The sequence below is a fragment of the Ascaphus truei genome, chromosome 2 (genome assembly GCF_040206685.1).
Source record: "Ascaphus truei isolate aAscTru1 chromosome 2, aAscTru1.hap1, whole genome shotgun sequence".
Classification (NCBI taxonomy): Eukaryota; Metazoa; Chordata; class Amphibia; order Anura; family Ascaphidae; genus Ascaphus; species Ascaphus truei.
Genome location: NC_134484.1, coordinates 333,842,979 through 333,864,317, shown reverse-complemented (window position 1 = coordinate 333,864,317; position 21,339 = coordinate 333,842,979). Strand labels below are relative to the sequence as shown.

Sequence of the window (21,339 nt, the reverse complement as noted above, 5' to 3'; positions counted from 1 at the left end):
TATAGTGAGACAGGTCTGGTCCCAGACCTCACTTGCAATGATACATTGCACACCGCTGTGTCCCTGACTATACTGGCCTGCTAGGGGATCTGTTCCCTATCTAGGGCATGTCCCTGTAGCAGACACAAACTATCAATGACTTGGGCCTATCTGGGGCCTACGGGGGTCTCTTGCCTAGTGCAGGGGCCACTTGCTCCCTGCACCTACACACCCTCCCCTATCTGTCTGTCTGTCTATCTGTCTCCCAGCTCCTACTGACACTCGTGCTCCACTGTCAGCTTCCTGACTCCAGCACGCAACAATGCATCCCCTTTGCAGCAGGAAAATCAGTAAGCCCTATTGGCTGTAATGCAGCAGGTGATATGGGTGAAAGGGCAGTCCCCAGAGGCTTCTGGGTAATGCAGTTCCTTTAGAGCCTCTACTCTATTGGTGTCGCGTGCGCTATCTCCAATGCGCATTCGCAATCCTCCACGCATGCGAGGACACATTAAACATGGCGGTGTCCTGCTGCAGCTGCCACAGGAAGCCCCCAGCGATGCGCTCGCTCCCGCAGCACCCCCGCCAAACTGGAGGTAAGGCAGAAGAGAACCGGGAGTCAGGGGGACCGGAGGGACCCTGGCTACATTTAATTGAAGTATAATCACTGAACAGAAAGAATACTCCACTTTTGCATGTTTTTTTTTTCACAAATCTTTTTATTAGGTTCATTTTCAGTATTCAGGCAATCAGCTTATACTTATTCTGTTGCAGTCATATGGTATCACCCGTTTTTTACATATAATGTTTGCAATGTTTTTCACATACAAATTATATTTATTTTAACTTTGAGCTCTAACTTGTGTTCCTTTTCAGCATATGGGCGATCAGTTTTGACTTCTCCAGTTACAGTGCAATATGTCACCCAAATTTTATACACAATGTTTACAATATTTTCAAACTCAATTCCTATCTATTTTAACTTTGAACTCTAACGCAACTTGCCATGTTGGTACTTTCACTCTTTCTCTACTTTCCATCCCCTATCTGATCATTTTATCCCATACCGTTCTTTGTCATCGTGTCTCTGTCCTCTAGGAACCAGTCCCACCTCTGGCGTAAGTCTCCCATTGTTCTGTTCATGTCTTTGCATGTCTCCAGTCTGTCTATTGTCATTAGTTTATATAGTGTGTCATGTAGTTGCACCATTGAGGGCTGTTGTGTTTATATCCAGTTTGTCATAATGTTCTTTCTTGCGGCTAATAGTATAACTTCAGTGGGTCTAGTTACTGATCTGTTTACCCTCCGTCAAGTTCTCTATGTTCACGAATATCATAGGTATGGGTCCTTTACACATGAGATCTTTAGTTTTGTTTTCATGTATTCTAACACTTGGTCCCAGTATCTGGATATATGTATGCAGGTCCAGACGCAGTGTTTGAGGTCTGCTTTTGGTGTCTTGCATTTGGGGCAGAACGTGGTGTCCTCTGTCCTAGTCTTTATCTGTCTTTTGAATGCTATGTGGGCCCTATGTGTTATTTTGTATTGCATTTCCCTCCATGTCTCTGATGATATAATCTTGTGTACCCTGTGGATGCCCAGTATTAGTTGACCCATGCTTTGTATTTCTGGGAAGTCATTTTGCCAAGCCCTGAGTGTGTTGGCATGTGTGGTCTTCATGTCCTGATCCCTTATAATACTGTATAGTTCTGACTGTTTGCTTTTTTCCTGCTTTTCGAGTTAAAATAGTCATTTATTCTGTTGTTTTTTAGTACTGTTATTTTGTGGTTTGTTAATTTTTTGCAAAAACTAATTGGCTGTGTGTATGAGAAGGCGTGTATTAAATTTTGGGGAATGTCCTATTTTTGTGCAAACTCTTGGAATGTCATGAATTCCTGTTTGTCTGTGTTGATCACATGTTCTTGGCACGTGATGCCTTTTTTTTCCAGACTTGGAATGATGGTTGGGTATACCCTGGTATAAATTTGGGGTTGTGTTGGATTGGTGTATATCTTGAGATTGTGTAGGAAAGTTTACATTTTTTCCTGACCGTTTTCCACGTTGTTATGGTGTCTTTGATTAGAATATTGTTTCTTTGGGTTACTGGGATGTCTCTCCATTTTGTGTGTATTAGTTCTCTCAGGGAGGTCTCTGGTGAGAACTCTTTTTCTAGTTCTAGGGAGGAGTAATGGTTGGTGTCTTTTATCCAGTCTCCTACATGTCTCATTATACTTGCTATATTATAGTTCCTGATATTCGGTAGGTTGATGCCTCCCATTTCTTTTGGAAGCTGTAATTTTTTTAGAGCTATTCTGCTTCTCTTATTTCCCCACAAGAATTTTGTCATTGCTCTATTTACTTCAGTTATGTCCACATGATTGAGGAGCATGGGAAGAGTCTGTATGGGATATAGGAGTCTGGCAAATGATATCATTTTGATCGCGCTTGCTCTCCCAAATAGTGATAAGGGTAGTCCAGTTTTTTAGTTCTTGCTCTATTTTTTTTATGATTGGTTTGAAGTTATTATCGTAGAGTCTGGAAATTTCTGCCTCCAACATTATCCCCAGGTATCTAATGGGCTTTTCGTTACGTTTACAGGGGAATTATATGGGGCCTTTGTGTCTGGGGGTTCTTTAATATACATCATTTCTGTTTTAGATATATTTATTTTAAAGCAGGCAAACGACCCGAATGTCTCTATTTGCTGTAATACCTTTTTGATTGATTCATCAGGGTTAGTCATGAACATTAGTACTGTATGTCGTCTGCAAACATTGATAGTTTCAGTTCTGTTTTGTTTATCATGATCCCCTTAAATTCCTCCATTTGCCTCAGGTATATTGCCAGAGGTTCTATTGCTAGATTAAAAAGCAGGGGTGACAGCGGGCACCCTTGACGTGTCCCTCTATATAGTTGGAATGGGTCTGATAGATGTCCCGCTGCTATTATTCTAGCCTTTGGGGCATTGTACATTGCCTTTATCATGTTACTAAAGTTTCCCCTTAGTCCAAATTTGTCTAGCACGAAGAACACATGGTTCCTCCACATTATGTTGTCAAATGCTTTCTCAGCATCAATAGTCACGGATGCTGTATTCCCTAATTTGTGTAGTCGGACCCATTCTATTGCCGCTAGGACTTTCCTGATATTTTTAACTGTGGATCTTCCCTTGACAAATCCCGATTGATCGGGGTGTATCAAGGATGGAAGAATGTTCGCTAGCCTATCTGCCATCATTTTGGTAAATATTTTGGCATCCTGGTTGATCAGTGAGATTGGCCTGTACGATTCTGGTCGAAGAGGGTCCTTCCCCTGTTTGTGTATTATCATTATATGGGCCATTTCGCTTGTTTTCATAAACATGGCTTCTTTGAGTGCCTTGAGATATACTTGTTGTAGCGGTTCTATCAGATCCTCTTTCAGAATTTTATAGTATTCTCCTGCCATCCCGTCCGGGCCTGGGGCCTTGCAATTTTTAAGATTTTGGATTGTGTCTTTTATCTCTTTTTGGGTGATTGGAGAATTTAGTCTGTCGATATCTTCTTGACTTATTTTAGGTATCTTAATGTTTTTAAAGAAAGTTTCCCTTGCTTCTAGGTTTACCTCCCCATCTCTATATAGTTTGCTATAGTATTCTTTGAACACCTCATTTATTTTTTTGCCTTTGTGGTTATTTCTGTCTTATTATATATTTTAATGATGGGTTTAGTTGACCTATAATTTCTCATAAGGTTTCCCAGGAGCCTACCCGTCTTGTTTCCGTGTCTGAAAAATTTGGATTCTTTTATTGATTTTATCCCTAGTTCTTTTTTCTCTAGTCATACCTCACATGTGGATTTTTTCTGATTATAGTTTTCTTTATTTTGAGATGTTGGGTCTGTTTTGAACGCTCTGAATGCCTTGCTAAGTTCTTTACTTGCTTTGCAAAACTCCTGGGTTGCCTGTTTCTTCCTTCTAGAGACATATGCCATGATGTCGCCCCTAATTACTGCTTTTGATGTTTTCCAGAAAGTACGGGGTTCGTCTTATGTTCCTGATTTGTATTTTCAAATATTTCCCAGGCCCCCTTTAGATAATTTACAAAGTCTTCGCTATCGCTCATGTAGTTTGGGAATCTCCAGGTGTTCAGGCTTGCTCTACCTAATCCCATGTCTAGATCTAGGCGTACCATCGCATGGTCGGAAATAATTATCTCTCCCATGTCAGTGTGCTATTTTGTTAAGTAGGTTCGGTGTTAGGAGGATTGCATCAATTCTTGAAAATGAATTATGTACATTGGAGTAGAAAGAGAAGTCCCTCTCCAATGGGTTAAGTGTTCTCCATCCATCTACTACCCCTATTGCTGTTTTAATCAATTTCATGTTTTTGGTTTGGATACTATCTTTGGGCGTGCTATCTTTGTGGCTTGACCTGTCCACGAACTTGTCTTGGACTGCGTTCCAGTCTCCACCCAGGACAATATTTCTGTGTTTATATTTTAGTATCTTGTTTATAGTCTCTTGAAAAAAACTCAGACTTGTGGTCATTTGGTCCATATACATTGCCTAGGAGGTAGTCTATTCCCCCACTTCTAACCTCTGCCACTATACCTCTTCCCTCGCTGTCTCTCTCTGTATTGATTATTTCTAGGGGGAGGTTTTTATTTATAAGTATGGCTACTCCCGCTTTCTTTCCTATATCCAGGGAAAAGATACTGTGTCCTACCCAATCTCTTTGGAGTTTATTGCTTTCTTTTGAATTTAAATGCGTTTCCTGTAGGAATGCTATATCTGCTTTTTGCTTTTTTAGGTAATTTAGTACTTTTTTGCGTTTTATGGGATTGTTAAGCCCCTTGACATTCCATGTTATTATTCGTGTGTGCATTTTATATACATATATGTGTGTGTGTTCGGTGTCCTCTATGTATGTATTCTTTATCTCTTTCCTGTTTCTTGTTGAGTATTTTGTTCTGGGGGTTTATACTCTTTTCTGCTTGTTTCCAACACTTTTTTTTTTAAACCGGCGTGTCAACATGGTCTCTGCCGTAAATTGCTAGATTGTAACTTCTAGCTTTTTAAACTTTTAGCTTTCTTTTCTTTTCTGGGCTTCACTTTTTTCCAGAGGTGTATTTTCTAACTGTATCTCCTTATGTGTGCACTTTAGTCTCCGCGTCCCTACATTATTATTTTTTATTTTATTTTTTCCCTTAGCAGTTTTCTATATTTCTTTTATTTTTCTTTTCTTTTTTTCCTTGCAATGCAGATGTTTTGTCCTTATTTATTAATAAGATTGGTCGTATGTTGAGTTGTCTTTGTGTCCGTTTTGCTTGACCCAGTGTATTTCTTGTTTGTGTGGTGAGCGCTATGGAGTGTGGGTTTACCTCCCGTCCCTCTATTGTCTTGGTCCCATTGTTTTTATGTTCGTGTGTTTGTGTATCTGTGTACCTCTCGTCGGTCGCATGATTTCTCGTCTCTGTCCCCCTTGGGGATCGGTCTTTTTCTTTGCTGTTATGGTTTTGGTTTCTGTCTGGTGTCTGTCCTTGTCTCTTCTTGTTCTGTCTATACTGCTTCACCCCAGTTGCGATACCAGGAGCTCAATGGAGGTACGTCCCGACAGGAAAAAAATAGGAAAACACATTCAGGTTAGTGCATGACATTAACATGTTGTTATGGTTATATATTTTTTGCCTCTTCTTTTTCCTTTCTGGTCTGGGAGGTAAAGGTTTTCACTCCTGTGTCGGTATAAATTCTTAGGGTTGCCGGATATAACAGCGCAAATAACCGTTTTTGCTTGAATAGGGGGGTGCAAACCCTGCTGAATTCCCTCCTCTTTTGTGAGACCGTTGCCGAATAGTCCTGAAAAATCATAATTCGCTTGGTCTCATATGTCAATAGGTCCAATTCTTTGAAGGTTTTGATAATTCTGACGTTGTCATTAAAATTGAGGATCTTTGCTATTATCGGTCTAGGTTTAGTGTCTTGATCTTGCCTTGCAGCACCCCCATTCTGTGTGCTCTCTCAATCTTTATTGCATGGTCTTCGGAGAGCCCAAGGTGTTCTGGGATCCATTTTTCGCAGAACTCTATCAGTTGGTACTGTTTTACTGATTCGGGCACTCCTATCAGTCTGATGTTATTTCTTCTGGACCTATTTTCAAGGTCATCTACTTTTTCCTCCAATATGCAGTTTTTTTTCTCAGTTCTTCTACTGCTTGGTGCATTTCAGACATTTCGTCTTCCACATTGCTGATTCTAGCTTCAGCCTCCTCCACTCGAGGTATGTGCTGTCAGTTCATTTTTCAGCTCATCTATGGATTTTTTTATTTTGTCAATTTTTTGGTCTAATTGTGGGAGAATTTCCCTTGCTACAGCCTTAGCAATGCTCTCAAGCTCTGACCTTGTTTGTTCCTGGTTGCCTGCTTCCCCGGTCTGGCTTGATTCTCCTGCATGAGCCTCGTGGCTGTCGGACATTTTAAGGGTCTCTCTCCTTTTCTCTCCCTTGTCATGGCGCTGCTGTTGCTGTTTTGGGGCCATCTGTGTAGTTTTGGAGAGGTATTTCTCCATGCAGGTACCTCTGCTTGTTGGGGAGCTTGCCCTTTAAATTTTGGAGGTGATTTGCCGGCTATCGGTGCGTGGTTACTGCGGCTTTCCCCGTCGGACCAGCGGAGCTCCTCTGAGTGCGTCCTCAAAGCCCTGGCGCCATACCGGAAGTCAACTTTTGCATGTTTTAGACTAAGTTTGTTCTTATTTTCACATTGTCCAAATTCTAAAGTTGTTTATATAAAGCAAGTTATCTGTCCCTAAAGCAGAGACAATGTACCAAATTCATGACATTCAACAAACAGCAGTGTTAGAAAAGTACTATATTTAATGCAGATATATTAAACCCCTCCACGCCACCCCAAAAAAAACCCTACAAAATTGCCCTTCAGTACTATTGAAGTGCCTGACATAGTTTTTATTGTGTCTGGGATCCCTGCTGGATTTATTGAGGTACAGTATTTGTAATGGTCTGTTGGTTTCCTGTATATACTAGTATCCACATGACATCCAACCCAAATATATTGCCAAACTCATTCACTTTATCCGAGCCCACAACTTCACATTCAATGGCAAACACTATGTTCAAACGATGGGCACTGCAATGGACACATGGATGTCTCCCCAGTATGCCAAAACAAGTACATGTAGTCCGTTGGGGGTGGCCATAGTGGGCGGGACCGCAATGGCGCTGCGTAGTGACAGGGAGACCAAAATCGCTGTTGTCAATGGATTTTGTGATACACAGTGAAAGCCGCATCACGTGAGTGGTGGCAAGCCAATCACGTCTCCATCTTTCCTTTTGTGCCTTCCCCCTTACTGCTTTTGCCGCCAGCACAATCGCACTACTCGAGTGCAACTTTCGCTATAGCGACGGCATCGTGTGACATCAGCGGTCGTGAGCACGTCGCCGTCGCCATTACTATAAGTCTAGCCTAAGTGTTTCGCGCACAATGCGCTTTATCAAGGTGCATTCCTATTTTTTCGCATGGTGTGCAAAACACATAGGTGCATATTTTACCTGTCATTTGATCCTATGTGATCTAATAAATAGATTGTTTATGGGAGAACAGTACTCTCTTGCTCCTTTCTTCTTTTTTTGCTGCGTGATGGTAGTATTCAAAATTTTCACTTTCTCACTCTCTTCATAATATGGACAGAAGGTATCAAATCCTTCACAAAATGTCACTAGAAACTCAACAACAGATGCCCTTCAATCAAACTCTCCCTAGAACTCTCAGAAACCAACATAAACTTCCATGACTCTAACATCTCTATAAAAGAGGGCACACCAACAAGAATCTACAGGAAGCCATCAGACTATAACAAATACCTCCATAATTCCAGCAACCACCCCAGACACAAACAAAAAATCTGCCATATTGTACATCCAGGCACCAATAACACAGGATATGCTCTAAGGTAAAAGTCAGAGATACACATCTACAAACTATAAAATAAGCCGTCACTAAACAATGACACTCCTACAGAGAGATTGACAGAATAATGGAATGTGTTACATAAATACACAGGCAGCAGCTCTTACAGTACATGGAAAAGGAAACTCTGAATTAAACTCCACTAATCGTGACTTAAAACGCAGCACTCGAACCCTGCATAGATATTTTAATGGACCAGGACAATTTACAGAGGATCGCACGCATGACACAGAATGAAGGAGTTAACTAAAACACGTTTATTTTGTCTGGCGCTAAAAGGAACAACACAATACATAACATCAGGGTTACACTCCCAAAACAGGGATTTCGGGGGAATACTAGACCACTAGGTGCAGGGCACACTTTAGTTGGCATAACCAGGATATCTTCCTTACACCGATAGTCTTTGGGTGCCTTAGTACCATAGGGATGCTAGCCGCCTGCTAGCAACTTCAAATTTTCCGTTTGTCTATGCAACGAAGCCTCGTTTTGGATCTGTGTGTATCTGGCACAAACCTCAATAATTAAAGAAATATATCCATAAAGCAGATTTTCACACAAGTGTCATCTAGAGTTGTGAAAGATACCCAGTGGCAAACCTTGGGGCATATCTTTCCCTTTGCCCCTGAATCCAGAATGAATTAGGCTCCGAAAAAATAAAATGGTAAGAAGGCTTTGAAATAAAGCAGAAAAATTAAATGAAAAGTGGGTTGAGCAACAACTGGGTTAGGGCTTTATATTCCCGTGGATGTATTGAAGGCAGGAAATTTAAAATTAGAATATAGAAAAAAAAATGTGGGCCCACATTAGTTTTAATGGAAAATTTCGATAATTTAGCCAACATTTGTGACCCTAAAAGTTTCTTCAAAATATTTGTGAATATTTAAAAAATAAATAACATGTGCCCTGAGAACTATCCAGAATGAATTAGAGCCTAAAAAAAAAAAATGAAAAGTAGCCTGGAAAACAAGCCTGTCGGGCTACTGCTAAGACTGAGGATAGGCCCTTGTCTTCAAAGATCCCAGTCTTGACAGATGATCCCTAAGAGGAGATTCTGGAGAAGTCAATTACCAAGGTACCCATAATATCTCAGAGGTTACATCTGCTGACTTCAGAAAAGCCCAAACAGAGCAACCGCTATTTCTGGCAAAGATACATGGGAAAGTGGTAAATCTTGTGGAAGCTTATGTATTAGCTGAAACCTTTTGTTAAAGCCAGATCAGCACCATCAGACAAATGAAGGGGTCAGTCAGGCCTACTGTATATTTCCTAAAATATTTAAATAAATGCTGTCTAAATTAGTCCAAACTGTTCTTCAGGCTGGCCTTTTGTGCCAGCCATGTAAGTATTTTGAATTGCCCCTTCAGAAAGCCAATTAATCAGCCAATAAGAGTATAAACCCTTTATTTGCCTCCTATTAGACACTCTGCATGAAAGGGTATTGTAGGTGTAGATCTGGTGCAACCATTAGAACCCTCATCAAATGGATACAAAGTTATATTGGTGGTCATACACCATGCCACCCAGTAGGTAAACCAAATTAAACTGTTTTCCCATGTTGGGTTACCAAGTAATTCTTACCGACCAGAGAACAAATGTCATGTCCCAACTTATGTAGGATATGCTAAGAGAATCAAAGGTCTAGTTCGTGTACCATCCACAAATGGGTGTACTAATTAAAAGGCTCAACTGGATCTTTGCAAACATGTTACAAATGTTTAAGAATTAAGACAAGTAAGTCTGGGGTAAATTACAACACTATTAGCAGTTAGGGAAGAGTCTTCCTACTTTAAAAATGTGCTTCAGTATGTTTTATACATAAGGGAGTATCTGGAAAGTGTTTGGGAAGTTTGCTCACACTGATTTTAAAAATTCTCAGCAAACCCATGAGTGCTTAAATATCTCTTGGCATCTGTGAATTACATTTTGGTGCAGGACCTCACCAATGCTTACTGGCACATGAAATTCAAGCAAAGCTATAGGTACATGACCACTTTTGTCGCTTTCTAGAGGCTATATCAGTTTGTAACTGCCCTTTGAGTTGTATGGGAGAACCTGCCTCTTTCCAGAGGCTGATGGACAAAGTCTGTAAGCCCCACCAGAAATACGACACATCCTGTGGATGACTTGGTCCTTTACAATTCAAATTTGTGAGGTCATCTGGATAGACTCTGGGTGGTAGTTAAGTCTTTATGGGAGGTGAGTATGACCGCCAATCCTACAAAGTGGGCCATCCTCAAGAAGGATTGTATTTAGGGTATTGTTTGGGCAGGGGTAGTGTCAGACTTTTGATTGAAAAGTAGTAGTCTTAAAAAATAGCGCAAGACCAAGCGTAAAACTCAGGCTAGTTCTTTTCTTGAATTCTAAGCATTTTCTCATTTACAAGGGAGGTATTTTTTTTTAGACATCTTTCATGTTAAAATTTGCTTCAGTTCAATTAGTTTAAAGTTGTTAAGTTAAAGTAATTGTATTGTATTGTATGTCTTTATTTAAATAGCGCCATAAATGTACATAGCGCTTCACAGTAGTAATACATATCATATAAATAACAAATAATATAAATAACAGATCATGGGAATAAGTGCTTCAGACATAAAAGTAACATTATGGAAGAGGAGTCCCTGCTCCGAGGAGCTTACAATCTAATTGGTAGGTAGGGAGAACGTACAGAGACAGTAGGAGGGAATTGTAGTAAGTGCGTCTGCAGGGGGCCAAGCTTTATGTATCATGTGTCCATGATTATCCAGTGCTATTCATATGCTTCTTTAAGCAGATGTGTCTTAAGGTGAGTCTTAAAGGTGGATAGCGAGGGTGCTAGTCGGGTATTGAGGGGAAGGGCATTCCAGAGGTGGGGAGCAGAAAGTGAGAAAGGTTTAAGGCGGGAGAGAGCGTTAGATACAAAGGGGTTAGAAAGAAGACATCCTTGAGAAGAACGCAAGAGTCGGGATGGTGCATAGCGAGAAATTAGGGCTGAGATGTAAGGAGGGGCAGAAGAATGTAAAGCTTTAAAAGTGAGCAGGAGAATTGAGTGTGAGATACGGGATTTGATCGGAAGCCAGAAGAGGGATTTCAGGAGGGGAGATGCGGAGACAGATTTAGGAAAGAGTAGAGTGATTCTGGCAGCAGCGTTTAGGATAGATTGTAGGGGAGACAGGTGAGAGGCAGGAAGGCCGGACAGCAGGAGGTTGCAGTAATCAAGACGTGAGAGAATGAGGGCCTGAGTCAGAGTTTTAGCAGTTGAGTAACAGAGGAAAGGACGTATCTTTGTGATATTGTTGAGGAAAAAGCGACAAGTTTTAGAAACGTTTTGAATATGAGAGGAGAATGAGAGAGAGGAATCAAGTGTAACCACTAGGCAGCGTGCTTGGGCTACTGGGTGAATGATCGTATTTCCAATAGCAATGAGGAAGGAGGTAGTAGGGCCAGGTTTGGGAGGAAGTATATGGAGCTCTGTTTTTGCCATGTTAAGTTTCAGTCGGCGGATGGCCATCCAGGATGATATTCCATAGAGGCATTCACAAACTTTGGTCTGTATAGCAGGTGTAAGGTCAGGGGTTGAAAGGTAAATTTGTGTGTCGTCAGCATATAGGTGATATTTAACCCAAAAGATGTGATTAGGTCACCTAGAGAGAGTGTGTAAAGAGAAAAAAGAAGGGGTCCCAGGACAGAGCCCTGGGGTACCCCCACAGAGAGATCAATAGAGGAGGAGGAGGTGTTAGCAAAAGAGACACTGAAAGTACGATGGGAGAGGTAAGAGGAGATCCAGGATAGAGCTTTATTCCGAATACCAAGAGTATGGAGAATGTGAAGGAGAAGAGGGTGGTCCATGAAGATCAAGAGAGGAAGATAAGGCAGAGTTGTAGTTCCTGACCAGGTTATCAGGGTCTGAAGCAGAACTGAGAGAGGAGAGGGAGGAGCGTAAAGTGGAATCAAGAGCTGGTAGGTTAATAGAGCGCAGGTTTCTGCAAAAACGAGGGTGAGATGGAGATGGAGAGAAGCGAGAGAGACAAAATGAGATGAGGTGATGGTCAGAGAGAGGAAAAGGGGAAATGTAGAAATCGGAGAGAGAGAAGTTTTTAGTGAAAAACAGGTCTATGTAGTGTCCATCCTTGTGGGTGCTGGCTTCAGTCCACTGTTGAAGGCCAAAAGAAGAGGTTAGAGATAGAAAGCGGGAAGCCCAAGGGAGAGAGGGGTCATCAATGTGGCAGTTGAAGTCCCCAAGGAGAAGAACAGGGGCGTCTGAGGAGAGAAATAAAGAGAGACAGGATTCAAAGTGAGAGAGAAAGGCAGAAGAGGGATGAGTAGAGGAAGGTGGGCGATAGATTACCGCCACATGGACCGGGAGAGGAGAGAAGATCTGGACTGTGTGAACCTCAAAGGAGGGAAAAGCAAGAGAGGGAGGAATAGGAACGGTTCGGTAGGGGCAGAGAGAGGAGAGCAGGAGCCCCACGCCATCAGGGTGCGAAGTGCGGGAGAAGGAAAGGCCACGATAAGAGAGGGCAGCTTCCAGAGCAGAGTCAGTCTGAGTGAGCCAGGTCTCAGTAATGGCAAATAGGAGCAGAGAGTGAGAGAGAAAGAAGTCCTGCACAGAGAGGAACTTGTTAGAGAGGGAGCGAGCATTCCAAAGGGCACAGGAGAAAGGGAGAGAGGAGGGAGGGTGGCAGGGGATGGGTATGAGGTTGAAGGGGTTTACACAAGAAGGAGTAGAAGTTGCATGTGGAAGGGGAGGACGAGAGCAAGTAGAAATAAGGCAGGGACCAGGATTGGGAGAGATAATAAAGTACAATGAAAGAGAATTCCACTTAAACACAATATAGATGTAATGTGCTACAGTATAATACAGTAGTTCAGTGTAAGGAGAATGAAAATCCATGATGATGGGAGAATGATGATTACACATATTGAATATGAGCACAAAAGAGAAAAGTAGACCCCATATGGTTGTAGCTTCTTTAGATGTGACCAATTATGAGGCATTCACTGAACACTACAATACATTATTATCCAACTAATACATTTTATTTGTTGAAAAAATATTATAACTTGAGCAAAGGGATTATTTCACATTAAAACGTTTCACTTCTTATATACAGTATCTAGTTTTCCCACAATACAAAGAAGGGATTGTTCAAGATAACTACACCTTATAACCATAATGCATCATAAATAAAGTAGCACTCCAAGTAAAGTGAAGTTAATGTCATTTCTTACATGAGCAGCAACTGATGTTTGGATTTTTAATATCATTACAAGAGGTCTGAAAAATGATGGTCTATATTTGCTAAGTGGTACTACAGCATAATACACCTCCCGATGCTGGAAGACACCTTGCCACCCATTCCATTTAATGGCTGTAAGACTTATTGCAGCATTAGAAGGTGACTTATTGAATAGCACTGCTTAATAAATATGGATATTAATACAGTGTATTTGACCTTACTTACAATAAATGCTGATATATATATATGTATGTATGTGTGTATGTATGTATATATATATATATATATATATATATATATATATATATATATATATATATATATATATATACAGTATATATATGTATCCCTTTCATTTTGAGTTTTGCTGTCTTTATTTATGTAATGTAAATTAAAAAAACACACACACACACAAAAAAACCAATTGACTGGTAATTGTGATACTGCAGGTATACAGTGCAGGTTTGTAAACCCACTATCTCAAGTTAAAGAAATACTATATCACTGACTGAAGCTGTCCATGTAAACTGTAGTAGTCCCAGTCATCGCCCCCTTGACATACTGTACCTTCAGAGACTGTGATTAGCTTTGGTTTGTGTGCTAATTACCAGAGACAATTGACACCTACAGTAGCAAGCTACCTCCATCAGTTAACAAAGGCAATTATGTCTTCAATTGAATGGGACGTGCTTGGAATCCAATCATAAATGATCTTACCCCAGTGCAAAAGGTCACAGTGGTTAATACCAATTATTACACCATTAATTAGATCATCTTTCTGTATGTGGTACACATTTTCACATTGCACTTTATTGTGCAATCATTTTGCTGACCATCAATCAAATAAATTACATAATTCTTAGGTCTAACAATTGTAGTGTTTACTGATCAGTCAATCCCAGTTAAAATGTCATCAGATGTTTTCAAACCCCATCCCTTTGAAAAGCACCTTCTAGAAAATAGGAACAGGTTAGAGAGAGATAAGTAATATAAAAGGTAATTAAATCTGACACTATATTTCTGGCTAACAGTTTTACAAATATCTCCAAGAGAAACTTTTAAAAAATACGTCAAAATTGTTATGCAGACCTGCATGTTAGTGACCCTGGTGCTGCCTATTTTTATATATATATATGTAGAGGTATCAGTACCGTGTTAGCCGAGCTTCAATAATCAAAAAATAAATAGATGATACCGTTCTGTGGCTAACGAAATGCTTTTATTTGTGCGAGCTTTCGAGATACACTGATCTCTTCTTCCGGCGATGTTACAATGCATTGAATTTATTCTGACCCATAACTACTTCACATTTGGAAATGACACATACCTCCAGACAACCGGGACCGCTATGGGTACTCGGATGGCGCCACAGTATGCCAATCTGTTCTGCGCAAAACTGGAAAGTGACTTTCTGTCCACCTGTCACTTGAAACCCCTTACATACCTTCGCTACATCGATGACATCCTCCTGATTTGGACCTCTGGCGAACAGGACCTCCTACAGTTCTATGACAACTTCAATACTTTCCACCCGACCATCAACCTCAAACTCACCCATTCCCCGGATGAAGTACATTTTCTAGACACCACCATTACTATAAAGAACAACCAACTACAGACTTCTGAATACCGCAAACCTACAGACAGAGCCAGCTATTTGAGGGACAACAGCTTCCACCCGACACACACCAAACATGCAACCATCTACAGTCAAGCCATACGATACAACCGGATATGCTCCGACACAGCAGACAGAGACCAGCGGATTAAAGCCTTGAGATCAGACTTTATAAACCGTGGATATAACCACAGAATTGTAGACCAGCAAATTCACAAAGCCACCAGAATACCAAGAAGTGATCTCCTTGAATACAAACAGAAGGAGACAAGCGACAGGGTACCTTTGGTGGTCACATAGAACCCACACTTGGAGCCCTACGCAAGATCGCCAGGAAACTACAACCCATCCTCCAGGAAGATACAAGACTGCAACAGGTCTTCCCTGAAGCACCCTTATTATCATACAGACAACCCCATAATCTCAAGAATATTATGGTGACGAGTAAAGTATTCAGCAGTACAACTGAATGCGGGACAAAACCATGCCAGGACCCAAGATGCAAAACCTGCGCAATGCTCTAGACAGCGGACACAATACAAATACCACACAAGAATCGGGAATACAAAATCAGAGGAGGGTTCACCTGTTCCTCCAGCAATGTCGTGTACCTCATCATGTGCATGAACTGCCCAGGGGGCTGCTACTACATAGGTGAGACAGGACAGGGGCTAAACAAGAGAATGAACCTGCATCGCCACAGCATCACACGCGGAACAAGAGACAGTCCTGTTGGCGAACATTTCTCTGACTCTGGCCATAAGATGAACGATCTGAGGGTTGCCATACTCAAAGGTAATCTTAAAACCCCGAAAGAGAGACGGTTGCATGAATACAAATTTATGCAACTGTTCGGGACACTTAGCAGTGGCCTAAACAGAGATCGAAATTTTATGAGTCATTACTGACACTAGCGAACTCTCTTCCCATGAGCGCTAAAGGCCATGTATGTACATACTGTGCTATATGTATGCACACACAGCTGTCTCTCACACATACTAATACTCCTTATTTTTCCATCCCTATACACCAATAGGGACCACATAGTATCCACACACACTTTTAGTTGTGCTACAAACTCTCACATTTCCACACCCACCCACACCATTTATATCCCCTCTCACTCCACACACACCTTGTGTAGAGCACTGTTTATACTGTGGGCTCTCCATTCATTTTTATTCACACTGATACACATACACACTCTTTCTTCACTTGCTTTCAGTTACCCTTTGACACCTCCAGCCATAAATCTCATCCACACCGGGGGAAGGACCAGCACAGATAACATTCCAAGAGACACTGTTTTTAAGTAATCCTTGCTTCATTCATTGTAACATCGCCGGAAGAAGAGATCAGTGTATCTCGAAAGCTCGCACAAATAAAAGCATTTCGTTAGCCACAGAACGGTATCATCTATTTATTTTTTGATTATATATATATATATATATATATATATATATATATATATATATATATATATATATATAGTGCAGAATAAATGAGTTCTTCAGTATTAGGTGATACCTTTTTTATTGGACTAACAATTTATTTCATAGGACAAGCTTTCGAGAGTTCTCCTCTCTTCTTCAGGTCAGCAATACTGATTTACATAGGAATCAATGCTAAAACAGTGTAGAGAAAAAAAACCAAAAAAAAAAACCAGATATTTACTGTAGATAAGGTCGGGTGTTAAGTGTTTGAAGCCAAGGGACAGTGTCAAAGAAAAGTGGGGAGGGGAAGGGATGCTGGGGGGGGGGGGGGGTGGAGAGAAAGTGTAGATAAGAATAGAGGCAAGCAGGATAATTACAGACAATTTTGGTAGGGTGTGAGAAAACCCATGTCCACATTAAGTCCCTTGGTTTTGGTGTCAAAGAGTCTTATCATTCTGAGCTCAAATGTTTTCCATTTTTGGGTGCTTTTAAACATTCCATTGAGGATTTTGATTTTTAAATAATTTATGGAATGATCTGGTTGTGAGAAGTGATGTCCCACAGGTGAGCAGTATCTTCCTTCTTCGTGATGGAGTATAGAGTGTCTGTGCATATTCATTCTTCCTTGTAATTTTTGGCTGGTTTCCCCAATGTAGCAACCTTGGTCACATTTGTTGCATTGAATCATATACACTATATTCGTGGATGTGCAGCTGTATGATCCTTTAACATTGAATGTTCTATGGTTGTGACTGGCTGTGGGATCCTGGCAAATATGTTTGCAGAGTTTGCAGCGTGTGTTGTTGCACGGTTTTGTGCCGTTATTCATGTCTTTAAAATCGTTGTGAAGTTTTCTGCTGACTAATTTCTGTTTGAGGTTTGGTGGTTGCCGGAATGCAAGAATGGGAGGTTTGGGAAAGATTTCTTTTAATGTCGCATCCTCTGTCAGCATGGGTTGCAGATCTTTGATTATTTTTCGTATTCCCTCTAGGGTAGGGTTTTATGTGGTCACTATTGGTATGCGTGTGGTAGGTTCTTTCTGTCTGTATTGTAGCAGGTGTTCTCGTGGGGCTTTTAGTGCAGATGTAATAGTTTTGGCAATAGTCTTTGGTTTGTATCCCTTCTGTCTGGCTGTGTATGATACCTTGTTTGGTGTGAGTGGGATGGAAGCTGGAGTTGTGGAGGTAACTGCATCTGTCAGTTGGTTTCTTGTATACAGTTGTGTGTAGTTTCCCATCTTTCAGTGTTACTGTTGTGTCTAGAAAGTTTATTAGGTTTGCAGAATAATCCATTTTGAGTTTTATTGCTGGATGGAATGAGTTTAGGGACTCATTGAATTGTTTTAGGTTTTCTTCACCCTCTGTCCATATTATAAACAGGTCATCAATGTATCTGTAGTATTTGTAGGGTTTGTGGAGGCATGTAGTTAGGAATCTTTGTTCAAGATTTGCCATGAAAAGATTGGCATATTGCGGTGCCATTTTGGTACCCATTGCAGTCCCCATTAGTTGTAGGTACATTTCCTTGTTGAAGCTGAAGTAGTTGTGTGTGAGGATGTATTCTATCAGTTTGGTAATTACATCCGCGCTGTATTTCTGATCCAGGGGAGATGTTGTAAGGAAATGCAGGCATGCCTCAATACCATCCTTGTGGGGGATGTTGCTGTAAAGGGATTCTACATCCATGGTATTTAGTAGTGTGTTGGATGGTTTAGACTTCTTGTCAATATCAATGGATAAAAAACAGGTTGATGTTGTTAAGATTATTAAGAAAATCTGTGGTATCTTGGATGAAGCTGTTGGTGCTTCTGACTAAAGGTTTGAGGATATTCTCCACTAAGCCTGATATTTGTTCCGTGAGTGTATCCATACCTGTTATAATAGGTCTGCCGGGGTTTCCTGGTTTGTGGATTTTGGGAAGCATGTAGAAGATCCCAACTCCTGGGTTGTCAGGTATTAGTTGCTTCAATTGTGGTTGCAGGTGGTTAGGGAATGTTTGAATGAGATTCATGAGTTGCTTTGTATATTCCTGGGTTGGATCATGCGTGAGTTTCTTGTAGTAGGTGTTGTCTGTGAGTTGTCTATTGCCTTCTTCTATGTATTTATTTGTGTTCATAAGCACCACTGCGCCTCCTTTATCTGCTGGTTTGATGGTGATGTTGTGGTTGTTTCGCAGTTCCTTGATTGCAGATCTCTCCATGGGGGATAGGTTGTACATAGTTTTTTTCTGCTGTGTTGATGCTAGTAAGGAAACTTGTGATCTTAAGCTCTGTATGTAGCTGTCAAGTATGATGTTGCGTCCTGTTGGTAGTGTGAAGTACGTGTTCTTCTTCTTGTTGTTGTTCTCTGTCATTATGGGGGTGCTCTCTTTTTTGTGGAAGTATTCTTTCAGTCGTAGTCTCCTGAAGAATTCTTCTAGGTCTGAGAATAATTGGATTTGATCCAGTTTGGTGGTGGGACAGAATGTTAGTCCCCTATAAATATATATATATATATACATACGGAGCAATGGTTTTGCCCTAGAATTGCACCAGTTTTGCCTTGATACACATGCCCCTTGAAGTGCTGGATAGCACTGCATCAAAAATATAAGCATGTGCCAACACATAAATGTTAAAAAAAAAAAAAAAAGCTACTTCCTATCTCAACAAGGTCAAAAACAGACAATTTTTTGTTAATTGGACATACTGTATTTCAAACGAAGCAACTGGGTTTGTTGATGGACTACGTTCAATCTTGACGTTTATTAGAGCTGTTTTTTATCCATTGATATTGACAAGAAGTCTAAACCATTTGAATATTTGTTCTTTTTCCTCAGAAAGACAAGCAAAAGTGCTAATTGCCGTTGCATGGAGCTTATCATTTTTATTTTCAATCCCCACACTGATTATATTTGGAAAAACCAAGCTTTCCAATGGAGAAGTACAGTGCTGGGCTCTTTGGCCTGATGAATCTTATTGGACCCCTTACATGACAGTTGTAGCACTTCTGGTGTATTTTATTCCTTTGATCATTATCAGGTAAGCCTATTACATTACACATTCTAAAGATGCAATTCCACTTATTTGAGCACAGATGTGTCCCATGTAATCTTTTAGGAAAACGTGATGCCAACTGTAGTGTGATAATCAGAGGCTGGACACCAGACTCCAACCAAATCAAAACAGTGTTACTTACACAAAGAAATAAAAAGTCCACTAATATCAGAGATTGGCTAACAAAGACAGTCATTGGTTCTTCAGGACACTATCCTGACTGTTAACATTGAAGGAAATGAAGCTCCTTTAAAGTCAGGCAAGGGAAATGAATAAAAAAACTTTCTTTTATTTCACTGCTGATAATAAACTTTGCACGTAGTCCATACACGTCGAGAAATGAAATCAACAAGAATTACTTTATTTTCCCATCTTGCATTGATTGTAAATTTCATGCAAGCTCCATGTTAGTTTCGGCCCAAAAGGTAGCCACTTTTTTTCCTATATCAAAATAATCTAGAAGTTACAAACAGCGATCTCTGGAATGTTGCATTATGTCTTTAAATAAAAGATTATCCAATAAAAGGCATTGATCCTGCCTGTTTCTGCAATGTTGTCCAGTTAATTGTCAAAAAATGCATACTGTATATATCCTAAGCAGCAGAGATCACATTAATATACAGCAAAAAGATAGAGGTTGTAAGAAAAAATAAAGTAACTGCAATGACAAACGGATGCACTGTATATAAAGACAGGAAATTTACAACACAAATGGAACCGAAGGAGTAGCTATGGCTATAAGTACAGTAACTTGACCAAGTGGAAAATTTTTATGTTACATAAAATAAAAATATATGAGAACGTTCAAATCTGTACACTATGCAAATTAAATAAATGTGCATCAACATTTCAACACAAGCAAGTGAGTTATTAGGCCTGACAAAAGAATTGTGAACTCTAACAAAGGAATTTATGTGTATATTAAATATATGTGTACAAATAATTGCATTTAATTTAATTTTAATAAGCAGTTATATTAAGAGCAGTTTTTTAAGCCCCTATTGTTTTTTTTTCTTTGTTTTTTTACAACGGGGAAACCAAGGATTTTCTTTGACCAAACACCAGTATTTTCAGCTAATGGAACCCCCCATAATACATACCAATGAAGTGACCATTTAAATCTCCCTCGGCTAAAGAAAATGGCTGCCAAATCTCAGGCCAATAGGAAGCTGCAACATCATTGGTTGTGCCTTCCTATTGGTTGGCTATATAAATCTCCTTTGAAAACCAGGAAGTAATACCGGTAACTTCATCAGCAAATATCTTGGGAACCGGGAGTCCTCGGAGCTTAAACGCACTATTTCCAATCTTGAATGGATTGGCAATGTGACACCACCCTGGTGAAATTTCCTGAGTTGAACCGAAACGTTTGAATTCAATACAGGTTTTACATTTGAACCCTATCTCTGGAGCGGTGAATCTTCTTCCTCATATCTGGTATGGGTGACAAATGTATTTTTATTATTAATATAAGATATAGCATATTATTATTTTGATTTGCATTGATAAAACAATTAGATTTGCTGGAGTTAATTATTTGCCATAAGATATATAGTATAATGTACAGTACATTTAACATTATGGTACAGTTTCCGTATAACAGAGTTGCTGAGAGCATATGCCACCCAGACTACACCAACTCAACAGGGACCCTAAGGATTATCCTATTATAAACCACCATATTTACAGTATAGCTTATAATAAGTCAACTACAATAATAAAATTGGATGAATACCATTATGTCCCTATCCTTAATTTGTTTAATTTAATATGCATCAATCATACTACAATACTTGAGATACTATACATCATTATTGCTAAAGATTCAGATTAAAAGTAAAACTTTTTTTTTCCCAAATTCCCCACATTTTATGCAAAGAAGGGTGGGTAACATGGCGGTGCTTCCTTCCATGTAGTAAAGGAGGGAGAGGGTGGTATGATACCTTTTATTGGACAAATAAGTAGTCGATACTGTATGTTACAAGCTTTTGAACCTCTCATGGTCACATATTATGCATGCAGTAAATTATCTAAACTTGCTATGCATTGATGAACACTCATTATTGTTTTATTGCATAGACCAAATAATGTGACAGGCTTCAT

At 40.1% G+C, this 21,339-nt stretch overlaps 1 protein-coding gene across 1 annotated transcript in view; it reads left to right on the top strand.

Moving 5' to 3' along the window:
* The window catches only part of NPSR1 (neuropeptide S receptor 1), a 376,437-nt gene that overhangs the window by 189,095 nt on the left and 166,003 nt on the right, over window positions 1-21,339 (top strand). Inside the window, exon 5 of the mRNA XM_075589097.1 lies at window positions 19,020-19,221. Within this exon, the coding sequence (XP_075445212.1) occupies window positions 19,020-19,221 (202 nt within the window). The remainder of the gene's footprint in view (window positions 1-19,019; window positions 19,222-21,339) is intronic.